At 48.6% G+C, this 21,985-nt stretch overlaps 1 protein-coding gene across 8 annotated transcripts in view; it reads right to left on the bottom strand.

Annotated features, from left to right (window-relative positions):
- Nucleotides 1–1,159: 1,159 nt before the first annotated feature.
- The window catches only part of PBX3 (PBX homeobox 3), a 97,598-nt gene continuing 76,772 nt past the window's right edge, over nucleotides 1,160–21,985 (bottom strand). For 4 of the 8 annotated variants that reach the window (NM_001397668.1, NM_001397670.1, NM_001397671.1 and 1 more), the window contains exons 3-9: nucleotides 20,363–20,604; nucleotides 15,631–15,821; nucleotides 14,005–14,140; nucleotides 7,347–7,512; nucleotides 6,098–6,210; nucleotides 5,199–5,288; nucleotides 1,160–2,725 (exon numbers count right to left, since the gene is read on the bottom strand). In NM_001397668.1, the coding sequence (NP_001384597.1) occupies nucleotides 2,633–2,725; nucleotides 5,199–5,288; nucleotides 6,098–6,210; nucleotides 7,347–7,512; nucleotides 14,005–14,140; nucleotides 15,631–15,821; nucleotides 20,363–20,604 (1,031 nt within the window). In that variant the 3' untranslated portion in view covers nucleotides 1,160–2,632. Of the gene's footprint in view, nucleotides 2,726–5,193; nucleotides 5,289–6,097; nucleotides 6,211–7,346; nucleotides 7,513–14,004; nucleotides 14,141–15,630; nucleotides 15,822–20,362; nucleotides 20,605–21,985 lie in introns of those variants that run through there. The other 4 variants (NM_001397673.1, NM_001397674.1, NM_001397672.1 and 1 more) reach the window with 2 other exon arrangements.

The following is a 21,985-nucleotide window of genomic DNA, read 5'->3' as shown; positions in this document are numbered from 1 at the left end:
AAGATGAGGGACGTCTGCGTGTTCATTATGTTGCCTCTGCCTCCACTGACACACTTTACATTTAAAACAGTTTCCACTGAGCTGGAGCATAAACGGAGAGTGTGTGGGCCCAGGGAGCTCCATCAGCAAGCACAGGGCGCTCTGTTCTGCATCATCCACATGCAGAAGTCTCCAGAAGTCCACAGTCCCCGCTCAGCCCTCTCTCATCATTGGCAGTGAAGCTGTGCAGTGCCTCTAGCTACTTACATGTTGATCTAAATGCACCACCTGTAGTGAAAGAAGCGACGTTCAGTTCTAAAACTGATTGAGAAGTTGTGTGTGTTCAGCAAACAAAAGCAGAAGAGCAAGAGGGGCTCATGGGATGCAGAGGGAGGCAAGTGTGGCACTGAGGAGAGAAAGGGTGAGTGAAAGGACTTCACATAATCACCCATCCCAAGAACTGTTGATAAGAAAAGCTGACCCACAGGCCAACCCAATCATGCAAATAATCATTTCGCCACCAAAACACCACCTAAAGGCTGCAGCAGCTGCTGGGGAGGAAGCACGACGAGCACAGCGGGGACGGGCAGCCCTCCTGCTGCTGCTACCAAAGGAGTAAGGAGTTCTATCTATCAGAGACCATTTGCTGCAAGTGATTAACGTTAATTTGATTTCCTGTGAGTCAATTTCCTTGAGATATGGTAAATAGGCTATTACCTGTTATTGACCTTTACTTTATTAAAAAGACTTAAAATTAGCATTTATATATATATGCCCTTCCAAAAAAGTTTTTTTAATAAAGAAAAATATTTTTATAATCAGGTTACACTTACTAGCTGAGGTTGTAGTTTCAAAGTCAATGTTAAATAAAACAGTAATTAAGAGTGAATGCGACGGCGATCTTTAAGTGCATCTCCAGGACTGCCCCTCTCCGCAGCCCCCTCTCGGCCCTCCGCACAGCACAGCACAGCACAGCACAGCACAGCACAGCACGCAGGTGGAGGTCGGGGCTCTGAGCCCCAGCACAGCTCACTGCCACCGCGCTCCTCCCGAGCGCTGCTCTGCCCGGCGCGGCTGCCACCCTGAGACGAGAGCCGAACTCCTGCAATGGCAGCTGCACCTCTGCAGTTGGCTCCGCTGAGGTCTGACTTAAACTGAGCTGGAAGAAATTACGTCGATATTTGATCATGAAAGCAAAAAGTTTATTCATGTTTGAAACTACATATAACTACCACGAGGAAGACTTCTCAATCCAGGGTGTAATCCAGTTAGAAAGTAACACGAAACGTTTTAATACATTAGAATCACTGCCACAAATTATTTTCATGACTCAATCAGTTTCAGAATCGCATACAATACAAAAGAGAGAAAGAAAGGGCCCCCTGTTACACAGGGTGAATATACAGTACTGATACTGAAGTCTGTATGCATTACAATTAGTTGTATTTTTTGCGTGGATTAGTAACAAGATGAACAACATTCAAAATGTTTCTCAGTATTTACAAGTTTCACTGTTCTGTTAAACCTAAGACCCAATGTTTCCACTTCAGCTCTTTTAAAAGTTGCAAACGCAACCCTGATTCTTTTAAAAGATTACAATGTACATTACAATTTATGAGGGAAACAAAGAGTTAATTACAAGATGCAAAAAGATAAGAAAGAGACAAACTACAGCGTGAGTATCGTTCAGAGGTAGTAAGTGAGCACTCTAAGCTACAGAACATGTTGAAAGTCTATTGGTTCGTATGAGTTCGCATGAGGTAATAAAGCTGTGTTTTGATTGGTGAGATGTATAAATACTCTTTTGCTACACTATGTACAACAATCCATATAATGGTGCTTTTTCCTTCGCTTTTCCTTTTTGTTTTCTGTGTGTTTGTTTGGCTGCCCAGAAGAAGTAACCGATCTCGGCAGCCGCGCAGCACCTACTCGTACTGTAAAACCCAGCTGGTGGCTCACTGAAAGAAGCAGCAATATCTTCACCTCTTAAGAACACTCTGAGTCCATTGCCGAAATACAGAGAGCAGGCGGGGGGTCCTGGCGGTCAGCAAGGAAAGATGCTCCTGGTACCCAACCTAACTTACAAAGCAACAGATCACAACAAAAATGTGACGAATAAGGATTCTTAAACACAACCGCTGTTAACCGAAATAACCAAGCAGACCTCTTTATTCCAACTCTGTAAGAGAGATGAAAAGGCTAAACGCAACCCAAGTCTGTAACTCATTTTGACTTCCCACGAAAATATGCACGCAGTTGAGATTCAGGTGAGCTGTTCCTTTGTGCCCGCTCTTGCTCTTGAGGTTAAGCTTGTACTGTACTTTTACCCTTAAGGCCAAGTAATTGGCAACTGTTAGACCGACACTGTTAAAATCGCCGATAATAAATTATGATAAAATAGTAACAGGGCTACAAACAATGCTAAATCTTGGCCCAATTGGATAAAGTGCTTTTTAACATTGTGTGTTTTAAGTATAAATACAAATGATTATGATACCTTTAAAAAACAGATTTACCAAGTTTTCTAGTAAGACAAGGTTTTACAGTAAAGCTGTAGGTGGTTGGCTACAAAAAAATTCTTTCCTTTTTCTCCTGCGACTCTGACTGCGCTGATGAAGGCATCTCAGCTCAGGGAAAAAGTGTTGCTAGGAGATTAGTTAGAGGTATCAGAGTGCACACTTCCCGGCCCTTCTGTAGGGGAAGTCACAGAAGATGGAGTAGTTGCGTCCTGCCAGCCTCCATTAGCCTGAAAAGGGAAAAACAATTCAATTGATGCAATTACACATATTAATTATATCATGCACTGAAAGTAACAAAGTGGCAAGGCCAAAGCTGGGGGGAGATGCTCTGGGAAAGAGCTTATCCTAAACTCCCTCTGGTTGCAGAATTTGTGAGGAGAAAACCACACGTGCTGTGTGTGAGGTGCTTTGATGGGAGCGTCCTACAGCGGGCGTCCTACAGCCAGGTGCTGACCACAACAGCAGTGCTGGGATTTCTGCATCTCCACTCTCACGCTAACGAAGCGCATCCCTTCAGCCGATGCTTCGGGTTATTTTTCCTGAGAAAATGGCTCAGGGGCAGCAGTGCTTAACGCATTCTCTCCTCTCAGCTCCAAAGCTGGGAGTTGCCTTTCTCTGTGCTGGAATCCGGGTCCCTCTGAGCCCACAGAGCGGTGCAGGCAGGGCAGGAAGGGGCCCTCGATCCCTCTGCCAATTACCCGAAGCACAGCCCCACATGGGCTGCCGTTCCCTGCGCCCGCTCGCCGCCGGCCCTCCCCGCATTAGACCTGCATCAGCAATAGCAGTGCTCAGAAACAAATTTGCCTTATGTCTCGGCCCGTAGAGGCAATTGCTGAAATCAATGTCTGATCAGATTTCTGCTGTGGCAGACAGCTTGTCGCTACATATTTTGGTGTCAGTCAGGAGGAGGGCGGCACGGGGCTCGTGAGTGGGGGGAGGCTGAGTGGAAGTGACGGGGCGGCTGCCCCCCCCCGGCACCCCGCAGCCTTCGTGGGGCCGCTCCGCCTGGCCGGGCCCAGGGGCTGCCCTGTGCTAACGCTGAGCCCCGGACCGCGCTGCGGCACCGCTCAGCACCGCCAGGACAAGCGCACAGCCTGGTAATTGTCTGCTGTGCAGATGAAAAACAGCAAACAGAGAAGCCCTTATCGTGACAAATTCTAAGGTTTGAGTTTGTGCTCCCTTAAGTAAAATTAATGGCAATACCGACCTGCAATCGCATTAAGGCTGAAGCCTCACCACATGGTTTTAAGATGCTCAGCTGCTCAGACAGGGGCTGGCAATGCACACAGCGTGCAGAGGTACCTCTGCTTTTTTTTATTTTTTAAAGATATGAAAATCTACTTAGAGAAAGAAAAACTCTTGTGCAGATATGAGTCTAAAGATATTCCATCTGAAGTAAACATCATTCCTCTTTTATCCAAATTTATAAACAACAAATGTACAATATTTTTACTCGGCCTGGCAGCTGGAGGAGAGGTTGTCAGCAAGCATTCTTTTTTTCAAATAAATTAATCCTTACTCTGGTGGTTTGAGATTATGCACTGTATTATACAACAGCGCCTTATCAGGCCTCATCAGTGAAGATGGAATTCATGTCTGTAAAATGCTGCAGGCAATCACAGTTTCATATTTTATCATGTTGATAAGGATATCGCAAATTCTCTGAAGCATTTCAAAACACTTAAATGAAAAAGGAGAAATGCAACTAAAAGGCTTTTTATATGGTTTGTTGTGGGTTATTATGAGTTATTTATAAACCCAAAAAGAAAGATTTGACGTTTCAAATGTAAAAGATTTGAGTATTTAATGGTACTTTTTTCCCTTTACAATTGAACATCTTCAATCACATTTTAAATCATTAATATTTACTCTCGTGGCAAGTGGAAACCCTCAAAGAGGAAAAGCTCACATCCCCGTGGCTGAGCCTTTCCCAGCGATGCTCCGCGCACCGCCCTGAGCTGCAGCACCACGGGCACCGAGACAGCAGCGGGCGGTGGGCACAGAGCTGCCCTGGGCTGGGAGAGGCACTGCCCGGACGGCGCTCCCTCTGTGGTCATTTTCAACTTTGTGAACAAAAAGGAAAACAAATGGAAGCCGCCTGGTAAGCAAATAGGAAACATTTAGTAAAACAAAAGCATTCCTTTTTGGGCCTGGCCGGCAAGGCTCTGAGCACCAACCGATCCTGGCAGCCACAGTGAGGGCTGGGACGTACAGCACCCAGCACAACCCAGCCTAACATCCCTCAATTCACTAGCATCTCTTTGCCAGACTTACTACTCTCTTTCAAGTAACACGGCCAAAATTACTTCTCAAACACAGGAAAAATGTGCACCCTTGAAATGGCTAAAAGTATATCAAAAGAGCAGTCCTGATGTCTGATTGCAGGCAATAACAAATACAAGCAGTTATCTGACCATCTCTGCAAAGAACAAGAGCCTTCTCTCCAAGGCTATTACTTTTTAACTCATAAGGCTGAAAAATATAAAAATTCGAATTGCTTATAGTGAGGGCTCTAGGAATGTTCTCTCTTCCTGCATGACCAAGACTCACAGCCATATCAAGGGCCATTTTGCCGTTCATCTCCAAAGATGCAATGTTCAAACATGTTATCGCAAGAGTAATTAATGCATGTATTAATGACTGCATTTACCCGACACCATGCTTATGGCTCTCCCAGCTGCTGCTCCCCTGGGTACTCACATTTAAATTATGTGGACTGTACAGTGAATTTCCTCCCAAGCCATCACTGTATCCTCCCGTCTGATTGATAACATGACGCAGGGTATCCACCTTAAAGTAAGAGGAAACAAAATTCATCATTCCAAATCTATTAAAACATCATCACTTACAATAGCCAACACTTTGAATTATGTGAGCCAAAAGGGTTTAGCATCTTCTATGAAAGACAAATTTATCAATCAAGAGTGACTGGCAGAATTTCAACAAATCCTTGCATGTTAAAAGCCATACATCTCTGCTTCTCACACCAGTCAAACAATAACTTCCTCACAGCAGTGCATCCCGCAGGTCCTTCTTAAGTGTCTGCAGCAAAGCGCTGTGCATACTCATATGTTTGGACGTGTTTGTATGTATGGGAAAAGATTATGGAGCATATAAAGCCCTGTGTGAAAGGACTGGAAAAGGGACTGAGAATAACTTGTATTTTAATAGCTCAGTTCAATGTGTTCTGACATTCAAATGAATACACAAATAAAGGTCTGTCCAATAAATGAAACAAAGACATTAAGGGGAAAAAAAAGGGGGGGGGGGGGGGGTGGGAGAAAAAAAGAAAAGGAAAAAAGAAAGAAAATTCACTGGATTTACAGTGTCCATGGAGGTCAGATGCACCCAATCCCATTCCATGAGCTCAAGCCAGAGCCGAATGCATTCACAAAGCTTCAAGTTTCAATCAGAAAAAATCACTCTTTCCTTCATATTTGTGAAATTCAGTGCCGGGGTAAGAATAGGTCACGTTCGGAAATATGCAGCCTCCACTCTGCAGCGAGGCACAGACCATTTAATAGAGCCAGAGTAAGGTGGAATTTTTAGCCCAAACCCTACCCTGCTAGAAAGGCCCTACTGTGGGGCATTTCTCCTACCTGTGACTGCACATTGGCTCCGACTTGGGACCCCTGGTAAGAATCCCCATTCAGACTCTGCATGTTCATGAACATGTCCCCAGAATTTGGGAGGTTAAAAGAACCAGAAGAACCTGGAAAGGAAAGAGTTAGGTAGCTGAATAACAGAGAGCTACAAATATATAACCCCAAAGACCTCAGGGCAGGGGAAGGAGAAGAAGAAAGGAAACAAGAAGGAAAGGCAGCGCCCAACAGAAACCACACTCCTGACCCACAGCAGGGCAAGGCCAGCCTGGCGGGACGCCCGTGCAGCGTGAGGACCTGCGTGGCTTCTCCCCATGGCGCTGAGTGGGGCACAGCAAAACCGTGCCAGGGAAACGGGGACACCCATCAGAGCCCGGGCAGCCTTACTGCTGGGAGAGCACTGCACACACAGCACATATCAGTGCCAGGTGCATTCCTCTGGTGGATCACCTCATCCTAAAATGCTATTGCGAAACACTCCAAAAAACTAACTTTGAACCTGTGTTTAATATCTCCTTCAAACACAAGTACCTGGTAGTTTCTAATTAGTTGATCTACTATCAACAGAGGAGGAACCTTCCTCTTACTTTCCTTTGATTAAAGGCTTTTTTTTTTTTTTTTTTTCCCCATGGATCTTTACACCCTTAAAAAGTTGTCTACAACTATGCTGCGGCAAAACTTGGCTGTAAATAGTGCCAAACACATCTATGCTTTGTAGAAACCTTTGCCTCTGGAGCCCCAAAGTGACTTCCTCTTTAGATGCCCCCTCTGCTAACTTAATGCTTAGATTTGCAAAATGTCAACAGCGCACTAGCAAGACAGTTCTTAAACACTATAAAAGAACACGTGGTTAGAGCCTGGAAAAAAAGCTGCATCCCTAGACTTTTATATACAATATCAACCCCTTGTCAAGCAACACAGTTTAAATTTTAATTAGTGCATGCTAAAATATCCCTTTGTTTTTATGTTCTTATTTCAACAATAAATACAACAGTTCTACAAACACAGGCTTGAGAATTCTGCCTCCCTTTATTTTCTGTTACTTTCATGGACTCAGAGAACACTTAAAATATTGACAGAAGCGAAGATGCTGCCAGCAGTGAGAGCGAGGCAGACCCGTGGTGGGAGCTGCAGCTCAGTCCCCTCGGCCTGCAGTGCCGAACCCACTCTCCAGGCAGCGCTGCCAGGGAGCTGCTCAGCCTTGCTGAGCTCACTGCAGGCTGCCCCAACACGCGTGGGTACGCACCAGAGTTTGGCGTGGTGGGGGAGTTGGTCTGGTTGTTCTGGACGGCTGCGGCCACGGCATGCGCTGCAGTCACAGCCGTCTTCGCTGCATAAAGATTGGCTTCTTCCTGGAACTTCCCAATGTTCTTCTTGTACCTAATTCTCTTATTGCCAAACCAGTTGGAGACCTGTGTTGGGGAGAGGAGGGGCTGAGTGAAGGACACAAAGTGTCTGACACAACAAAGCACTCCGAATAATTGTATTGGATCCAGTTAACCCCAGCGCCTCAGCCCCAGCCCACGCCTGCCAGGCACCCGGGCAGCAATCATGGATCAGTTAAATATGTGTATGGGTATGTGTCTGATCTGGTTCTGCTTGTCCACTGGCAAACTGATGCCCAAGGAGCAACAACACATACCCTGGAGCTTGCTGTCTCCCATCAGTATTGCCATCTGTCCATGAGGGCAATGCGAGACTGCAGAGCTGCCACACGGACTGAGGTGCCTGCTGGCTGAGCCAGAGCACACAGGCAGTGCTTCACATTGTTCTTTATTTGGGGGCCAGAACAACCTTGGCAACACGCACCTAGAGCTGTGTTTGGTCGGCTGGAAATGAAAGGAATCATATAAATCAATAATGGCTGAAAAGTCACTTTGTCATCTCCCTTTGAAGATACTGTACTGAAACCAGGGTGGCTGGCAGGGCGCTGGCCATTAACCCGCACAGAGGTCATGGCTGGAGCAGTTCAGAAAAATCCTGCAATGGTTTCTCAGCGCCTTTGTTTAACTTCAGCACTACAACAAAGCTAAACAACAGCCGCAGTTCGTAACACAGGCAACAGCCAAAGCTGCCCAGACAAAAAAGCATCTGTAATGAGACAGAGGTAGAGGGGAGGGGACTGGTAATAACACAAGTGGTAATTAGTTGTGCCCTGTAGTGAGGGACCAAAGCCCCACTGCATGGCACATGGTGATGGTGGGCTGCTCCCTTATCCCACCAGCACCGCAGAGCTCTGCAGCTCCTTTGAAAGCCCAGGAGTGCAGCGCAGCACCCAGCAAAGCCCGCAGGACCTGTGCTTTAGGTAGCTATAGCTCTTAACACAATTAATGAAAAGCGTCCAGCTTTTAACTGTAATTCAAGATGTGCACCTTATACATTCCCTTCCCTAGATAGTACTGCATCTACTGTACTCTATTCTGTATATTGCACTTAATATTTATCTTGTCAGTCAGAGAAGCAATAATGCATTAATGAAACCTAGCAAATAATTATTGTGGACAATCAGATTATGCTTTATTAACAGTTTCATAATTGAGGAATCTCTGTACATCAACTATCGTCCACGGATGTGCACGAGATCCCTCTGTTTATGCACACCCATGGACCAATCAAACAACAGCCATCACTAATAAAGGTTTATTTAATTCTCACAGTAAAATTTTAATATCACCAGCAGCCTGGGGAAGCCTCATCGAGTGGATTTGCTTGACATCAGATCGTTTCCATTCTGCTAGTCCCAATACTTCTTAATCTTTAATATCAAGGCAATTAAAATTAATGGCCACTCATCCAGAGCCACTGTGGGCAGTGTTTCCTTGACATCAATTGTTTGATGGGATTACCTAGAGGTTAAACTAACAAGCAAGGTTTAATTGGAAGCAATGAGAGGAGCAGCAATCGTACGTTATGTTTAACCCGTATACCACATCTAAATGAACATCCAGAAATGTTAAACTATTCCTGAGACCAAAGCACACACTGCACACACCGGCCTGGGAGGTGCCCCCCCAGGAAGGACAGCACAGCCAAGGGCCCTTTGCTCCCCGGCCGCAGGGCTCAGCGTTCCACGCCACACATCCACCACTGCACGGCCAGCACAGGTGGCAGGACAGGGCTGGGCTGGGGCACGGCTCGGGCAGGATGGGCCACATCACCACAAAGCCCTGCTGGCTCCCTGCAGCCCGCCCTGCCCCGGCACCCAGCACACCCATGGCACCAGGCTGCCCAGGGCACCCGGAGGGGCTGCCGTGCCCTGCTCCCAGCCCCACTGCGCCCTGGCTCTTCACAGCACTACGGGCTCACCCTAAAAATGGAAGTTGTCTCCATCATGAGCTGCTTCATGACACACTCTTCATTAAAACAAACTATCAATGTGTTCACATTAAAAATAAAAAAGAAACAAACAAACAACCATCCTTCTACTCCTGATCATGAAGGTCAATTTATTACTTGGGCTTAATTGTACACTACATTTCAAACAATACTGTTGTACTTATTTATCACATTAATTGCAATGTTTAATGAAAAGACCATAAATTATTACTTAAACTGTCCTGACGCCTATGGAGGGGTTTGGGATGGGACATGCCTGCCTTTTGTGTCTGCCCCGGCTGCGCTCGTGGGCCAAATCAGGCCCCGTTCTGCAGAGAACCGGCTGACACGAGAACATCGCTGCTGAAAGGAGTGAACTAAATATTTATGGATCACAGAAATTTTTCCATTGTGTTTCCAAGGGTTTGTAGCACTGTTTATATTCTGTACCTAATCAAATGACACAAAGCAGAAAAAAAAAACCCCTGCAAACAAGCACAGTACGATTACGGTACACGTTCTAACGCTAACAATTTTACATCTGCAAACTATTTATTTAAGCTTGCATCTTTTTTTTCTTGCTTCCAAATGAAGTCAAGGATAAGAGCCTATAAATCTGCAGCTCTCCACGCCAGTGTGCTTACCAAAACAAACAGAGCAGAAGAAGCAGGGCTGCGAGAGATGCTGAAAATCAGCTTTTGCATTCTTTTAAAAAAGATTTTAAATACACTCCCTTGTCAAGCGTATTCTTCTTCTGTTTGAAGCAGTGAAAAATGTTATTGCTGTAATCCACTGACATGCTTTCAGCAGCGACTCTGCCCTTTCTATAGCTCATATGATAGACTGATAGTTGTTCATGACACCCTGAGAGAGACTCATCTGCAAAAGTATAAAACATCAGCCTCGCAGCCACGGTGCAGAGAGAACAGATGATACAGTTTATCTCCCACAAACACGTGCCGATGGGGTGGTTCTAAATTACAGCCAACAATGTTCTGTTAAGAACATTTTTTTCCCTAGAATTACCTTTTCCATACTCTTAAAATGAAATTGCGTGAGGTGTTCATCTTAATAAATAGTTTGTCTTTATGCTTTTCTTGAAGCACCTTCTCTGCACAGTATTTTAAACACTGGGACCAAAACTAAAACCATCCATCTCCCATCCCCTACTGAATGATTCCATCAGACAAGTTTCTTCGCAGCTCAGTGAAGTGCCTTGGCAGCAAGGCTTCCAGTCAGCTGCTTAATTGGGGGGGAGGCTGATCCAAAATTCTCACTAATTAAGTGTTTGAGGGAGAAAATATTCCGCCATGACTCTGCCCCCAGCGTTCCTCAGACACTGACAGTACAGGTTAGTACTGGATCATCGTTAGGAGTGGCTGCATGGGAAGCCCAGATCAGATAGAAAAAGGACCAAGCTTCTTCATCAAACACAAACAGAAACCTCCAGGAGTTTCCAAAGCCAACAGCTAGATTTTTCTCCACTTCTCATTTCTCAGCCCTTTGCACCTCCGGGGCCTCTGTATCCAGGGAGGCAGCTCGGGCACAGCGCCAGGCAAGGCAGTGTCGGAGGGACTCCAGGTCAGGACTGGAAATAGATCTGCTTAGAGATTTTTCATAAAAACCCTTGCAAGGCGTAGCTCAGTCACTCGCTTGGATGCCATCGCTCATCCCAGGTGATGCTACTCCTGCCAGTATTTTAAATGACTGCTCAATTTACCCCTGATTTCTGGATTGCATCCTCTGACTTTTGCTGCCAAGCACTAGGGCAGCATGCACTGTGCTATTTTACAGTGCATGCTCAGAGCTTTTCTGCTAGATGGCCTCAAAAATGTATACATTTTTCAGTACAAAGAAAGACAACTTCAGCCTAGTTTGACCTAGTAAATATCAACTAATCCTGCAGCCTTGCCATACGGCCTTTGGAAATGCCTCAGAAAACTCAAAGAGCAAGATAACCACAGCATTCACATTTTCTAGTGGTGAAAGCAGATCTATCAGGAATTCAAGTAACCAGCTGATCAGAGGCACACCCCCTCTCACTGCAGGCTCCTCTCCCATTAGGTGATACACTGCCCAGTGTTCTGGCCTTCCCATCATCGGGGATTTCTTCCAGCCATTCATGCTCTCCTTGCCTGATTGAAGCTTCAGCCATTGCCCCAGATCTGCACCTCAGGCAGATGTTGTCAACACTTTGTGGTTAATGCTGTCCTTACTCTTAGGTTGGGAAATGTCGCCCTTCAAAGCTCAGGATGTGCAGAGTGGTACAGAGGAGGCAATGCAGGTACTTCCATCACTCACCCAGGCTTCCTAATGGATTCAGGGAACAACTAATTCATGCTCATATCAAATATTAAAGAGGCAAACCTATATTCACATTACAAGCTGACTGCTGCTGCTCTTTTGGACCATCTGCCTGCCTTTTATTTCATTCTACAACATATACATTAAATCTCATCAAACAGCCAATTAAGAAAGCAATCAGATCTATTAGCACTAGAAGCGATCAGTTATGGCTTCCCAAATGCTCCATCTCATTTCCTTCAGCCTCCTCAGTCTTATCTAGGTCTAGCTTTTTATCTGCCCACTCTCCAGGATCACTAACTCCTCCTCTGCCAGGCACAGCTCTCTGGCTCCTGGCTGGACACAAAACATCTCTTCAGCTGTGCTCTCCAGCACAGTGTGTGTGTTTTCCCTGATTACGTTGTGCCAGCAGAGCCGATTTCTGTGTTCTCCAACTTCATGTTGATGATGTTGGCTCTCCTAACTACACAGCAAGCCACCTTGGCTCATGTGGGGGGATTTTTCAAACACCACTTACTGGAGGAACGACAATAAGCCATATTGTGCCAAAATGACTGAAACCAGCAATGAGACCCGGCTGTGGACCAAGCTGCACAGGTCCTCCTGTGCTCTGCAGCTGCTTGGCTGACTCCAGGCATTTGGGAGAGCTGCAGTGATACCTGTGGGCTGGCAGAGTTGCCCAGAGTTACTCGTGTGATGCTAGCAGTGACAAAGGAGAAACTTGAGAGCAAGCAAGTTCCGTGCCAAGCCTCCCAAAGGGGGCACTTTGGGCCACGAGTACCATTTTCTGCCCACGTAGCAGGCTCAGCAGAGCAACACTTGCTTCCTTCTCACACTGAGCATTCTCCAAGAGGAAAAATGAAAATTCCATGGCACATGGAACATCACCACAGCCAGTTGTAAGTGGACTGAGAGAAACTGCTCCCACCTCCACCCCTTACCTTCACTGGGCACACAAACTTCCCATCCAGCAGGAGTGCAGGACATGCTGTGTGCTGAGAAGCAAGCGTGGCACAAACATATCTCTGCTGGCCTCTTTCACAGCAGAGGACAGTTGTGCTAGAGTTTGTACTTCTGGTAGCCCATTCAAAGTTAATTAAGTAAGATCAGATTTTGGGGAGCTGAGTGGCCTTTCTCACAGATTTCATCTGAAAGTCTTCAATAAAGAGCCTGAATTTTTCATGGATTCAATGGAGACTTATAAAGTAAATCTCAACTCAAGTCTTAATTATAAAGCTAAAGGTTGTGCTGCTAATAATGCCAATACCGAAGCCTGCAATCATTAATAGTTAACACACTCGCCGCAGGCGTTGTTCCTCTAAAGGACCTGAAATATTGATAAGCAGAGCTGACGGAGCTGGGAGGAGATGGCATGCAGCCCCGCAATGGGACAGCTGGAGATCACGGACACTGCCGGTGAACTTCCCCTGCTGCCATCCAAGAGCAACCTTTCCCAAGCTGTGTGTGCCAGATTTGCTGTGGGATTATTCTGGCTTTCTGTCAAGTACGCAGGCCACAAGAAATGCAACATGTTATTTTGCTTTTTAAAGTGGTGAAGGAAACACTGAATGAATGTTTGGCCTGTTGGTGCCATCAGCCTGAACGCTGCAGTGAGGACCCAGCTCAGCGCTGTACGCATATTTTGGCCTGTACAGAAAACAGCCTCAGCCAATGGAATTAAGCCCCTCTAATTAGAGAGATGCTGTTTTTCTTCCATTAACTTTACAGTAACATCTGTTATACAAGATAAAAGGAGTCAATCTTCCTGATTCATTTTTGCTACAAAGAAACCACTCGTGTAACTTCAGTAATATTGAGAGGCTGCATACGATGTCAACTAACCAAAGAAATTCTGATCTATAGATTATATGTTTGTCGATAAACTGGGTTTCCCTGAAATAATGGAAAGTTGAAACAAATTCATAATAGACAATAAGGCTCAGCTACGAAGAGCCTGGACTGCACGGAGAAATCCGACGTCAAGCAGAATGCTGCCGTTTCCACATTTTTTATTTTATTTCAGCCACTGCACACAGACAGCTCAGCCCAACCAGCCCAGCTGCCTGCCGCACGATGCCAGGCTGCAGCGTTCAGCCATGCCCTGTTTCTCTGCTGAGCCCCAGATCCACTCACGGTCAGCGAGGGAGCCAAAAGGATCACGACAGGGCACAGAGCACAGACTGCCTGCATGTGCAGCCCCTGCCGGAGCCCACCCTGAGCCGGGGCAGGGGCAGCTCGGCCAGGGAGCGGTGGGGGAATGGGGTCGCGCTCCCCCTGCTGCCTACCTGCGATACTGTGATGCTGCACTTCTTTGCCAGCTCTTCTTTGGCTTCTTCACTGGGGTAAGGGTTACTGAGGTGGGAGTAAAAATACTCATTCAGTATTTCTGTGGCTTGTTTACTGAAGTTGCGTCTTTTCCTTCTGAAATGAGAAAAGAAAACAACGGCTGTTCCAACACCAACAGAGCTCCAGCAGGACAGCACACAGCCACCTCCACACCCCCGGCTCCACCACCACTGTGCTGAGGGCTGCGGCTCTGACCCTGCCAGGTCTGAGTGCTGCCTCCAATGTCACCCAGCCTGCACGGGGGCCTTCCTCCCAGGGACACACAGACAACTCCCACACAGCGCAGGTTGAGACCTGGGGCAGCAGAGCAGGAGATGAGGCAAGAGCAGGCATGGAGCCGGGCAGCGCCCAGCCTCAGCCCAAAAGAGCACGTTGCCTGCTCCACAGCTACATCTCCACTGCTGACAACAGCATCACTAAGCCCCTTCCCCTCACCCGTTCAGCCAGGGCTCCCATAAAGGGCTGCTGGGGTGGGCATAGCAGGGCCGCCTGCATGCCACATCCCCATCCAGCACCCAGGGAGCCAACTGGCCCGCACACACTGCTGAGGGCAGCACAGGCCACAGTACTGAGGCACTTCCTGAGGTGCACGCCACGGCCTGCCCACCCTGAGGGCCATGGCAGCAGCACCTGCACAGCTACTTTCTTCCACGCTGGGACACGCTGCTTGCCACCCTGAGAGCTCCTCACAGAGTCTCCAGTTAGACATTCTGTCAGAGCTCCTTTCCCTCCAGGCTGAGTTGCAATCACCAGCAGTGCTGCGGGCCAGCAGGCAGCTGAGCAGCAATCCCCAGTGCTCTCTTCCAGGAGTATCGCAGCGCTGCTAACAACGCCATATCCTGGAGCAAGCAGAATCTCCCTAGAGCTGCATTTATCTCATTACTGTGCTTCCGCTCATTTTGCCTTATTTACCTTCCTTCTTTTTAAAGAAATCACTTTAAAACGTGCATCTGTAAGCTTTACCTTTTGCAGTTACTGGAGCTCTCCATAGACATTTCCTCCAACTGTTTGTAATTACCCTAATTTGCCACACCTGCCAGTGACCTCCTTGTTAATAAAATTATTTTGCTCTTGTTTAGCTCCTCACAGCTTTCAGGTGTGAAGCAGGCACTGGCTGATAACTGCAGGCTCCACATGGGCTCTCCCTGCACTGCAGGGCTCAGCCAGCTGCCAGGCTCCTGTGGTAGGGACAGTGCTGGGGCAGTATCCCACCTTCTTGGGGCACCCCAGCAAATCAGGCTGTTAGCCCCTCTTTAGCCACTATCTACCCTACTCAAATGACAGCTTGTTGGTACAGGGGTCAGCAGATCTGGCCTTTGGAAGCATGAACACCTTTTCTTACCTGAGGTGCAGGCAGCTGCTAACTCAGAGCCAGCCTCAGGCTGTGGCACATTGCTCCCAGGTAACCTGGCTGTGTTGTGGGACTGGTTATAGCCCTATGTTGGGAGATGCTGGTACCTGCAGCCACTTAAATTAACTGCAGTGACGGAACAGTGCTCTGCAGAAACAATGCCAGCAGAAGCCCCTCCACCCCAGAAAAGCAGAAGCAGTCATTTCAGCCTTACCTGGCATCAAGGAACCTCGACCTTAAAATCATGACTGCTTCACAAGTACTTTGCTTGAGCTGCATCTGGATGGAGCTGAATTTTCGATGAATGATGCCCACCATCCTTTCAATCTCCTTAGGAGAAATGGGACGCGTTCGGCTCTGTTCTCTGAGCAGGTTCATCACATGTGTAGTAAATTCATTACATGCCTGCAAAGGAAGGAAGGAGAGGCTTAGAAATTGCTTTGTGCCGCCCAACAAGCATGCAAACCCTCACACAGCCCCATCCCCACGCACAGCCGTGGGAGCAGATTGCATGCAGCTGGCAGCAGTCAGCACTGGCATGGTTCCTCCTTGCCCTTATCCCTTCCTATCCATGAAGCAAGCAGTGCCCAGTGCCCCAGCCAGTAGATGGGGAGTGGGATCTGGAAGGTACCAGTAAGTGGTTGGGGGCAGTTGTGAGCAGTGCCAGCGCATGCTCAGATGCATGAGCAGAATCTGCCAGTAGCCAGCACTTCCAGGGGCACGCTGAATGCAGGCAGCACAGGAGGGTTTGACTCCCCACAGAAGGTTGGGGAATTTAAATCCTTTGGAGCAGCCCTGTGCAGCCCCCTCCCGCACATGGCGTCACAGCCTGGCTGTGCCCAGCCTGGCCTCACAGCGCAGCCAGGCGCTGGGGAGGGGAGGCTGTAGCAGCCATCCATCACCAGCCCCAGACTATGCGGGCGAAAGGACATGATGATATAAACTTCTGCAGGCTGCATCATCACTAGGCTCTGCTGATCTGAGCCTCTGCGTGACCAAGTGGCTGTCATGATGGCATCCCAGCTTCCCCCCACGCAGGCTGCAAGCTGCCACAAACTATGCTGATTTATGTCTCCTTTATCTCTTTTGAAAACAAACCCCGGGCCTGCTGCCTGCTTGGAGCATGGCGGTGCAGCCCCAGGTTTGCTGGCAGAGAGTTGGAGCGCAGTGGGGACCGGGCCAAGGGCACACTGCACTCAGCCCCACCAGCGCTCCTCAGAGGCCAAGGCGGGCACACAGTGGTTGCACAAGGAGCCCTCCTTGTGCACTGCAGAGCTGCAGTCACTTCCAAACAAGGCTGACGGGCTTCACTCTGAGCATCCAACGTATGATCACGTGGGTTAGGTATCAACCTGATTCCAGCTCAGCTTTTTCTCCTAAAGCCAAGGTTAAAAACAGCATTACAATCTCTAGTGGTTGGCAACCCTGCCCGTGACAGGAGGGTTGGAGCTCTATGATGTTTAAGGTCCCTTCCAACCTAAGCCATTCTATCATTCCATGATCTGTCTTATGAGTACGTGTTCAGTGATTCTCCTGCATTTCAATAGCTGGTGTGAGGGAAAGAGTTAAAAGTGAAAAGTTTATGCATCTAAAAACTCATAATTTCCTATAACATTTGCTGAACGTCTCACAACTTATTAAGTGAAGCCATCTATGAATGCAAATGCTGATTAGCAATTTGGCAATAGCCCAACATTTGCAGAATTCACATAGCTTTTCTTTAAACCAGTAGTTCATACATGATTAATTAGAACATCTCATTTATGTAGTGTGCACTTTAGCTCATTACTCTAAGTAAAATTCGTTAAGTATTTACATTTAGATAATTAAAATCTGGGTACACCCTTAAGAAAGATGCATACACTTCAGGCAAAGTGATTTTTTTTCTTTACACTACTGAAAGCAAATTATGGGCTGATTTACCTCCCCACCACACCGCTGGGAGGCGGCGCCTGGCTGGGGGCAGTGCGGGTGCCCCACCAGGGCAGCACAGAGCGCTGGGTGCTGCAGCCACAGTGCCCCGGGCTTCCCACCACAGTCTGAACTCCAGGTGCAGGTATCACCAGGTGCAGGTGTCTGATCTGCATTTGCCATTTGTGGATTTTTCCTCCTTTCTCGTTGGATGCTTAATGCTACCCGAGGTGCCACAGAGCACCCATTCCCGCTGCCCACTGTCTCCACTCACGCCAAAAACAAGGATCCTGCCCCAACCCCTCCAGGCTGCGCGTCTGGCACAGAGCAGGGGCTGCTCCGGGTGCCCTCCTTCTCCCCGTCCCACTGCAGGTCGGTCCTACACAAAGGCAGACCCGGCACATGCAGCACTGCAGCTCTGACATGGGGTGCCCAGTGTGTCAGCCTCGCTGTGCCAGGAGCCGTCAGCCCCTGCCGCACGCTGGCTGTGCGCTGCGGGAACCCTGAGCCAACCTCTGCTTTGGCCATCTGACCGCTGACAAAAAGACCAGCTTTGGTCACCTGGTCAGCAATGCACAGAGGTGAAGGACGCACCTGAGTGCAGCTACGGCCCTCCTGAGGGGTAGGGGGCTGAGGCTGCCTGGGCAGTGCTGCTGAATGGAAGTCTCTGGCACTAGAGAAATGCTTCAGGCATGCAGCTCAGCATCATGGCTGCTATTTGCGGGTCCAGGGAATTCATTTTCAAATTACTATTCAAATGGTAACTGTTACTTAGAAGTGTTTTCAAGCATTTCTATTCTATGAAAAGTATTTCTCCACAGATATAAAAAATCAACTGTTTTGAAGCTGAAGAAGCAAAAATCTCTCCCTGAGTCTACTTAAATTGCCGGACAAGCCCTCATTTGGTTACATCTGTGCAAAGGGCGTGCTTTTAATTTCTTTCTCCAGCATCTCCCATCTGTGATGTTCCTGCAGCACAGCCGAGTGGAAGCATGTTCAGATGCTGCCGATGCTCTGTCTTGTTTTCTCTTGTTTATTTATAACGTCCGAGCTACTTGATCCCTCTTTCAGTGCTATTTTTCAGGCCCCTGCTTGGTGCCTGAGACATTATTAATAATGTCAGGTTATAAGTGATGGCCTTGTTAACCTGCTCAGAAACCTTGTAGGAGTGGAGGATGCTTCTGCGAGCCTTAACACTTCATCAAGGCGAGCAAGAGGAAAAGAGAAGGAACAGCCCCAGACAATCCGCAGCCGCACGGTGCCACAGCGCTTGGAGGGGGTGGTGGTGTCTTCCCAGCAGCCACACTTCACCCCAATTTGGGGTGAATCCAGAAGACATCTGTGAACTCAGAAAGCAGGTTCCCAGCTGCTCCAGGAGGCCTGGGACCCTTACAGTACTTTTGCCTACAGCAAAAAAATGTATTTCAGTGTAATTATAGAAGATAGCTTTCAATATGTCATCTCTATTATAGCAGCTGTAAATTATGGAAGGAGCTGCCTGTGTACGACCATCTCTCCTGGCACACAGCGAGGGGAGAGCTGTGTGATGGCATGACACACTTTCCATTTTCCTTTCTTTTTTTTCCAAGCACATTCCCCTAGCTGGCAACAAACGTCAGCATCAAACTCTGTCTGCGGAGTGTCTTCAGGAAGGACTCGGTGTGGGTTGTGCAGGAGAGTGCTGCGGGAGCTGCCCTGCTGGGTGCGGGGTGGCCCTGCTCTGTGGCAGCAGCCCAGCTGCAGGCGCACAGCAACGCTGAGCCCCAGCCCTCCACTGCTGAGACAGGCGCTGCTCTGAGACAGGCGAGCAGGAGACAGTTTGCTGCAGGGCTGGGAAATTACCATATTTCTGTAGAGCAGACGCTGCTGGGTGTCAGGATCAACGGGGGAAGCGTACATGTTTCAGGGCAGCTTCACCTCTCTCTCTCTCCTAGCAGCACTTGAGCATCCTCCAAAGTTCCCCGTGGTGTGGACGGATGGCTGTGACATTTCAGTTGAAACCTTTGTAAATGGAGCTACAGGGCTAAAAATGCTACTGCTTCCCCCACATCATTAAACTTATTAGAGGCAAAGGAGACGTGCCAGGAAACAGCTGTAAGCACCGACCTGCATTTGCTTCAGCCCCAGATCTGTTTCCAGCCTGCGTCCCCGTGGTTGCAGCAGACACTCCTGCTGGAAGGCGCTCGTTCTTCTGGCAGCCATTCTCATGTCAGGCTGCAGGCTGTACACTGGGCACCACTGTGTGAGAGCTGAAGGGGCCCCACAGGACACTGGTGTCTTTAGGGTGGAATGGGGTCACTTGAGGGAGGAAAGATTGGCACAGAGGCACCTGGCCCTGCACAGCAAAACGGGGAAGCTGTGGGAAGGCAGCCGGAGCCTCATGGCACATGGTTCTCTGCTCACACAGCTCCAAGAGATTTTATTGCCACTCCTCATCTTGTTTGTGGTTTGGGCCTGTTCAGAGCGACACTGTGCTGTGACAGGCAGGGGCAAGGGCAGGGCTTCCCCTACTCTGCTCAGGAAACCACCACTGATTGAGTTCACTGAGCTGGTAGGCTCAGGGTTTGTCAGCTTTGTCAGGACACCGCTGGGAGCGGAAAACAAAAGCACCACCAGAAGCTTGTGAGGGTTGAAGGTCTCATAGAGCCACACTTCCCACTCCCTGTGCTCCAGTGCAGTTGTTCACTGAGAAACCAGAGCCTCCCCACCCCTGTGGGTGGTCAGCAGCACGCACACAACACACACTGCACCCAGCCCCGTGGCCATGCTGTGTCTCCTGAGCCACCCGGGGGCACACACAGCCTGTTCCATCTGGGGCTGGCTCTACAAGGGGGAATACTGGCTCTGGTGCTACTTTATGTGGTTACAGACAACAGAGAACACTTGGGCATGCAAACATGCGCCCTGCGGCCCTCGCAGGCAGCACAGGCAGCCGGAACAGGGGGAGCCACCGGAGCCCTGGGCGCCGGCCACTGGCAAGCGGAGGTGCAAGGGCAGCAGTGGGGACACAAGCAACTGAGAGGCTGATGTCTGACCTGTTCATATTTCTCCAGCTCTGTGTGATAGATTTGTCTGATCTGGGTCAATTTGGCTCTGTAATCTGAGTGTTCAATAGAGTTATCTGAAGACCCTCCAGAGGCTGCTGCGGCTGCAGCTGCTGCCGCCGATCCCCCACCTTTCTCCGGACCTGAGACTCCTTCTGCCAGAAGCATATTGTCTAGTCTCATTAGCTGGGGATCGGGAGGGTCTTCCTCCTGGGCTCCTCGGATGCTCAAACCTTGGGCAGAAAAAAAGAGAAGAGAAAACAACGTCAGTAATTCTTGCATCCGCCCTGCCCAGCCCTGTCCTTGTTGGAGCACCCATGGAGTGCAGCGCAGACCAACGCCGTGGGCTCCCAGCATCCTACAGAACCCCACCAGTTCCCATAAAGAGCCAGAGTGTCTTCCTCCAGCTTTTAAAGGACTCTGCCGAATATTTGAACACTTCATTGTAAGTATTAAGAGTATCCACATGAGTACAGACGCATACACCTTCCGACTGTTTTCCAAGGTGTATCTCAGTTGACACAAGGCTGGTATTATCCCTATACATTACGTTGTTTTGACGCAAGACCACGCGATAAATGTAAGTACAATATTTATTGCAAAATACAAATTTTCTGCTTGTTTCCTTCCAAACGGATCTGAGCACTGCACTCCTCCTCCAACTGAGACTTGCCCAACTGGATTCTACTCCTGCAAGTTCAAATGTTGGCACAAAGGGCCAACGAAAGGTCTTCTGCTTCAACCCCAGTGGCTCAGGAGGAGCTGCGGATCCGCTGGCACGAGGCACATGGCTGCAGTGGTCTCTGGCTCCACATAAGTGGAGTGCTGAAAGCTCCCAAAGGAAAGAGGAAATGGGGCAGAATTGAGGCAACAGCCACGTGGGAAGCAGCGCTGAGGAGGTGGCAGCAGGCACAGGGCAGCATAATGTGGCACAGGGCAGGAACGGGGCCTGGGCTGCCCTGTACAGAACAGGGAACAAGCTGCTGTCACCACTGGGGCACCCGGTGTGTTTGGACTCACCAGTGCTCCTCCACTGCACTATTAGAAACAATACTCTAAATCTAATTTCTGTTTTAAATCGAGAATTTCCAAAGTGATGCTCAGTCAGCATTCTCCTCTGCATCCTATAGATCAAGGCTGACAATCTGTAAGTTTAATCAGGTCATGCAGGCGCGGTGCCAAGCTGTCATCAACAATGCCGAAAACAAAGTTTAAAAATAATTACAGTTGTATAGAAATCACTAGAGCTGTGGCTTCCCGAATCAACATTTCCATTAAAGATGTGATGCAGACATGTACATCCCAGCCCAATTAACCTCCTTACACCTGTGCAGGAGGATGCTGCTGGGCTCCCTCCACAGGTCCCAGGGCCCGGCAGCCCCCCAGCTGCAGCGCCTGTGCCTGGCAGCTCCGAGTGGCAGCACCACCGCAGCCCCGCTCAGGGACAGCCGCGCTCCTGCCCAGGCTCTGCCCGGTGTCTGAGCAACCTGCACAGCACAGACCCGTCCGGCCAGCTGCCCAGCCCCGAGAGAGCACAGCATTTACTTTGCACTAAAATGCACCTTTTAAACCTGTCACCTTCATTTAAAACTATAATTCCATATAATTCCATGG

This window comes from Gallus gallus, chromosome 17 (assembly GCF_016699485.2).
Source record: "Gallus gallus isolate bGalGal1 chromosome 17, bGalGal1.mat.broiler.GRCg7b, whole genome shotgun sequence".
Lineage (NCBI taxonomy): Eukaryota > Metazoa > Chordata > Aves > Galliformes > Phasianidae > Gallus > Gallus gallus.
Note: the sequence above shows the minus strand (reverse complement) of the source record. Positions and strands in the feature narration are given on the sequence as shown.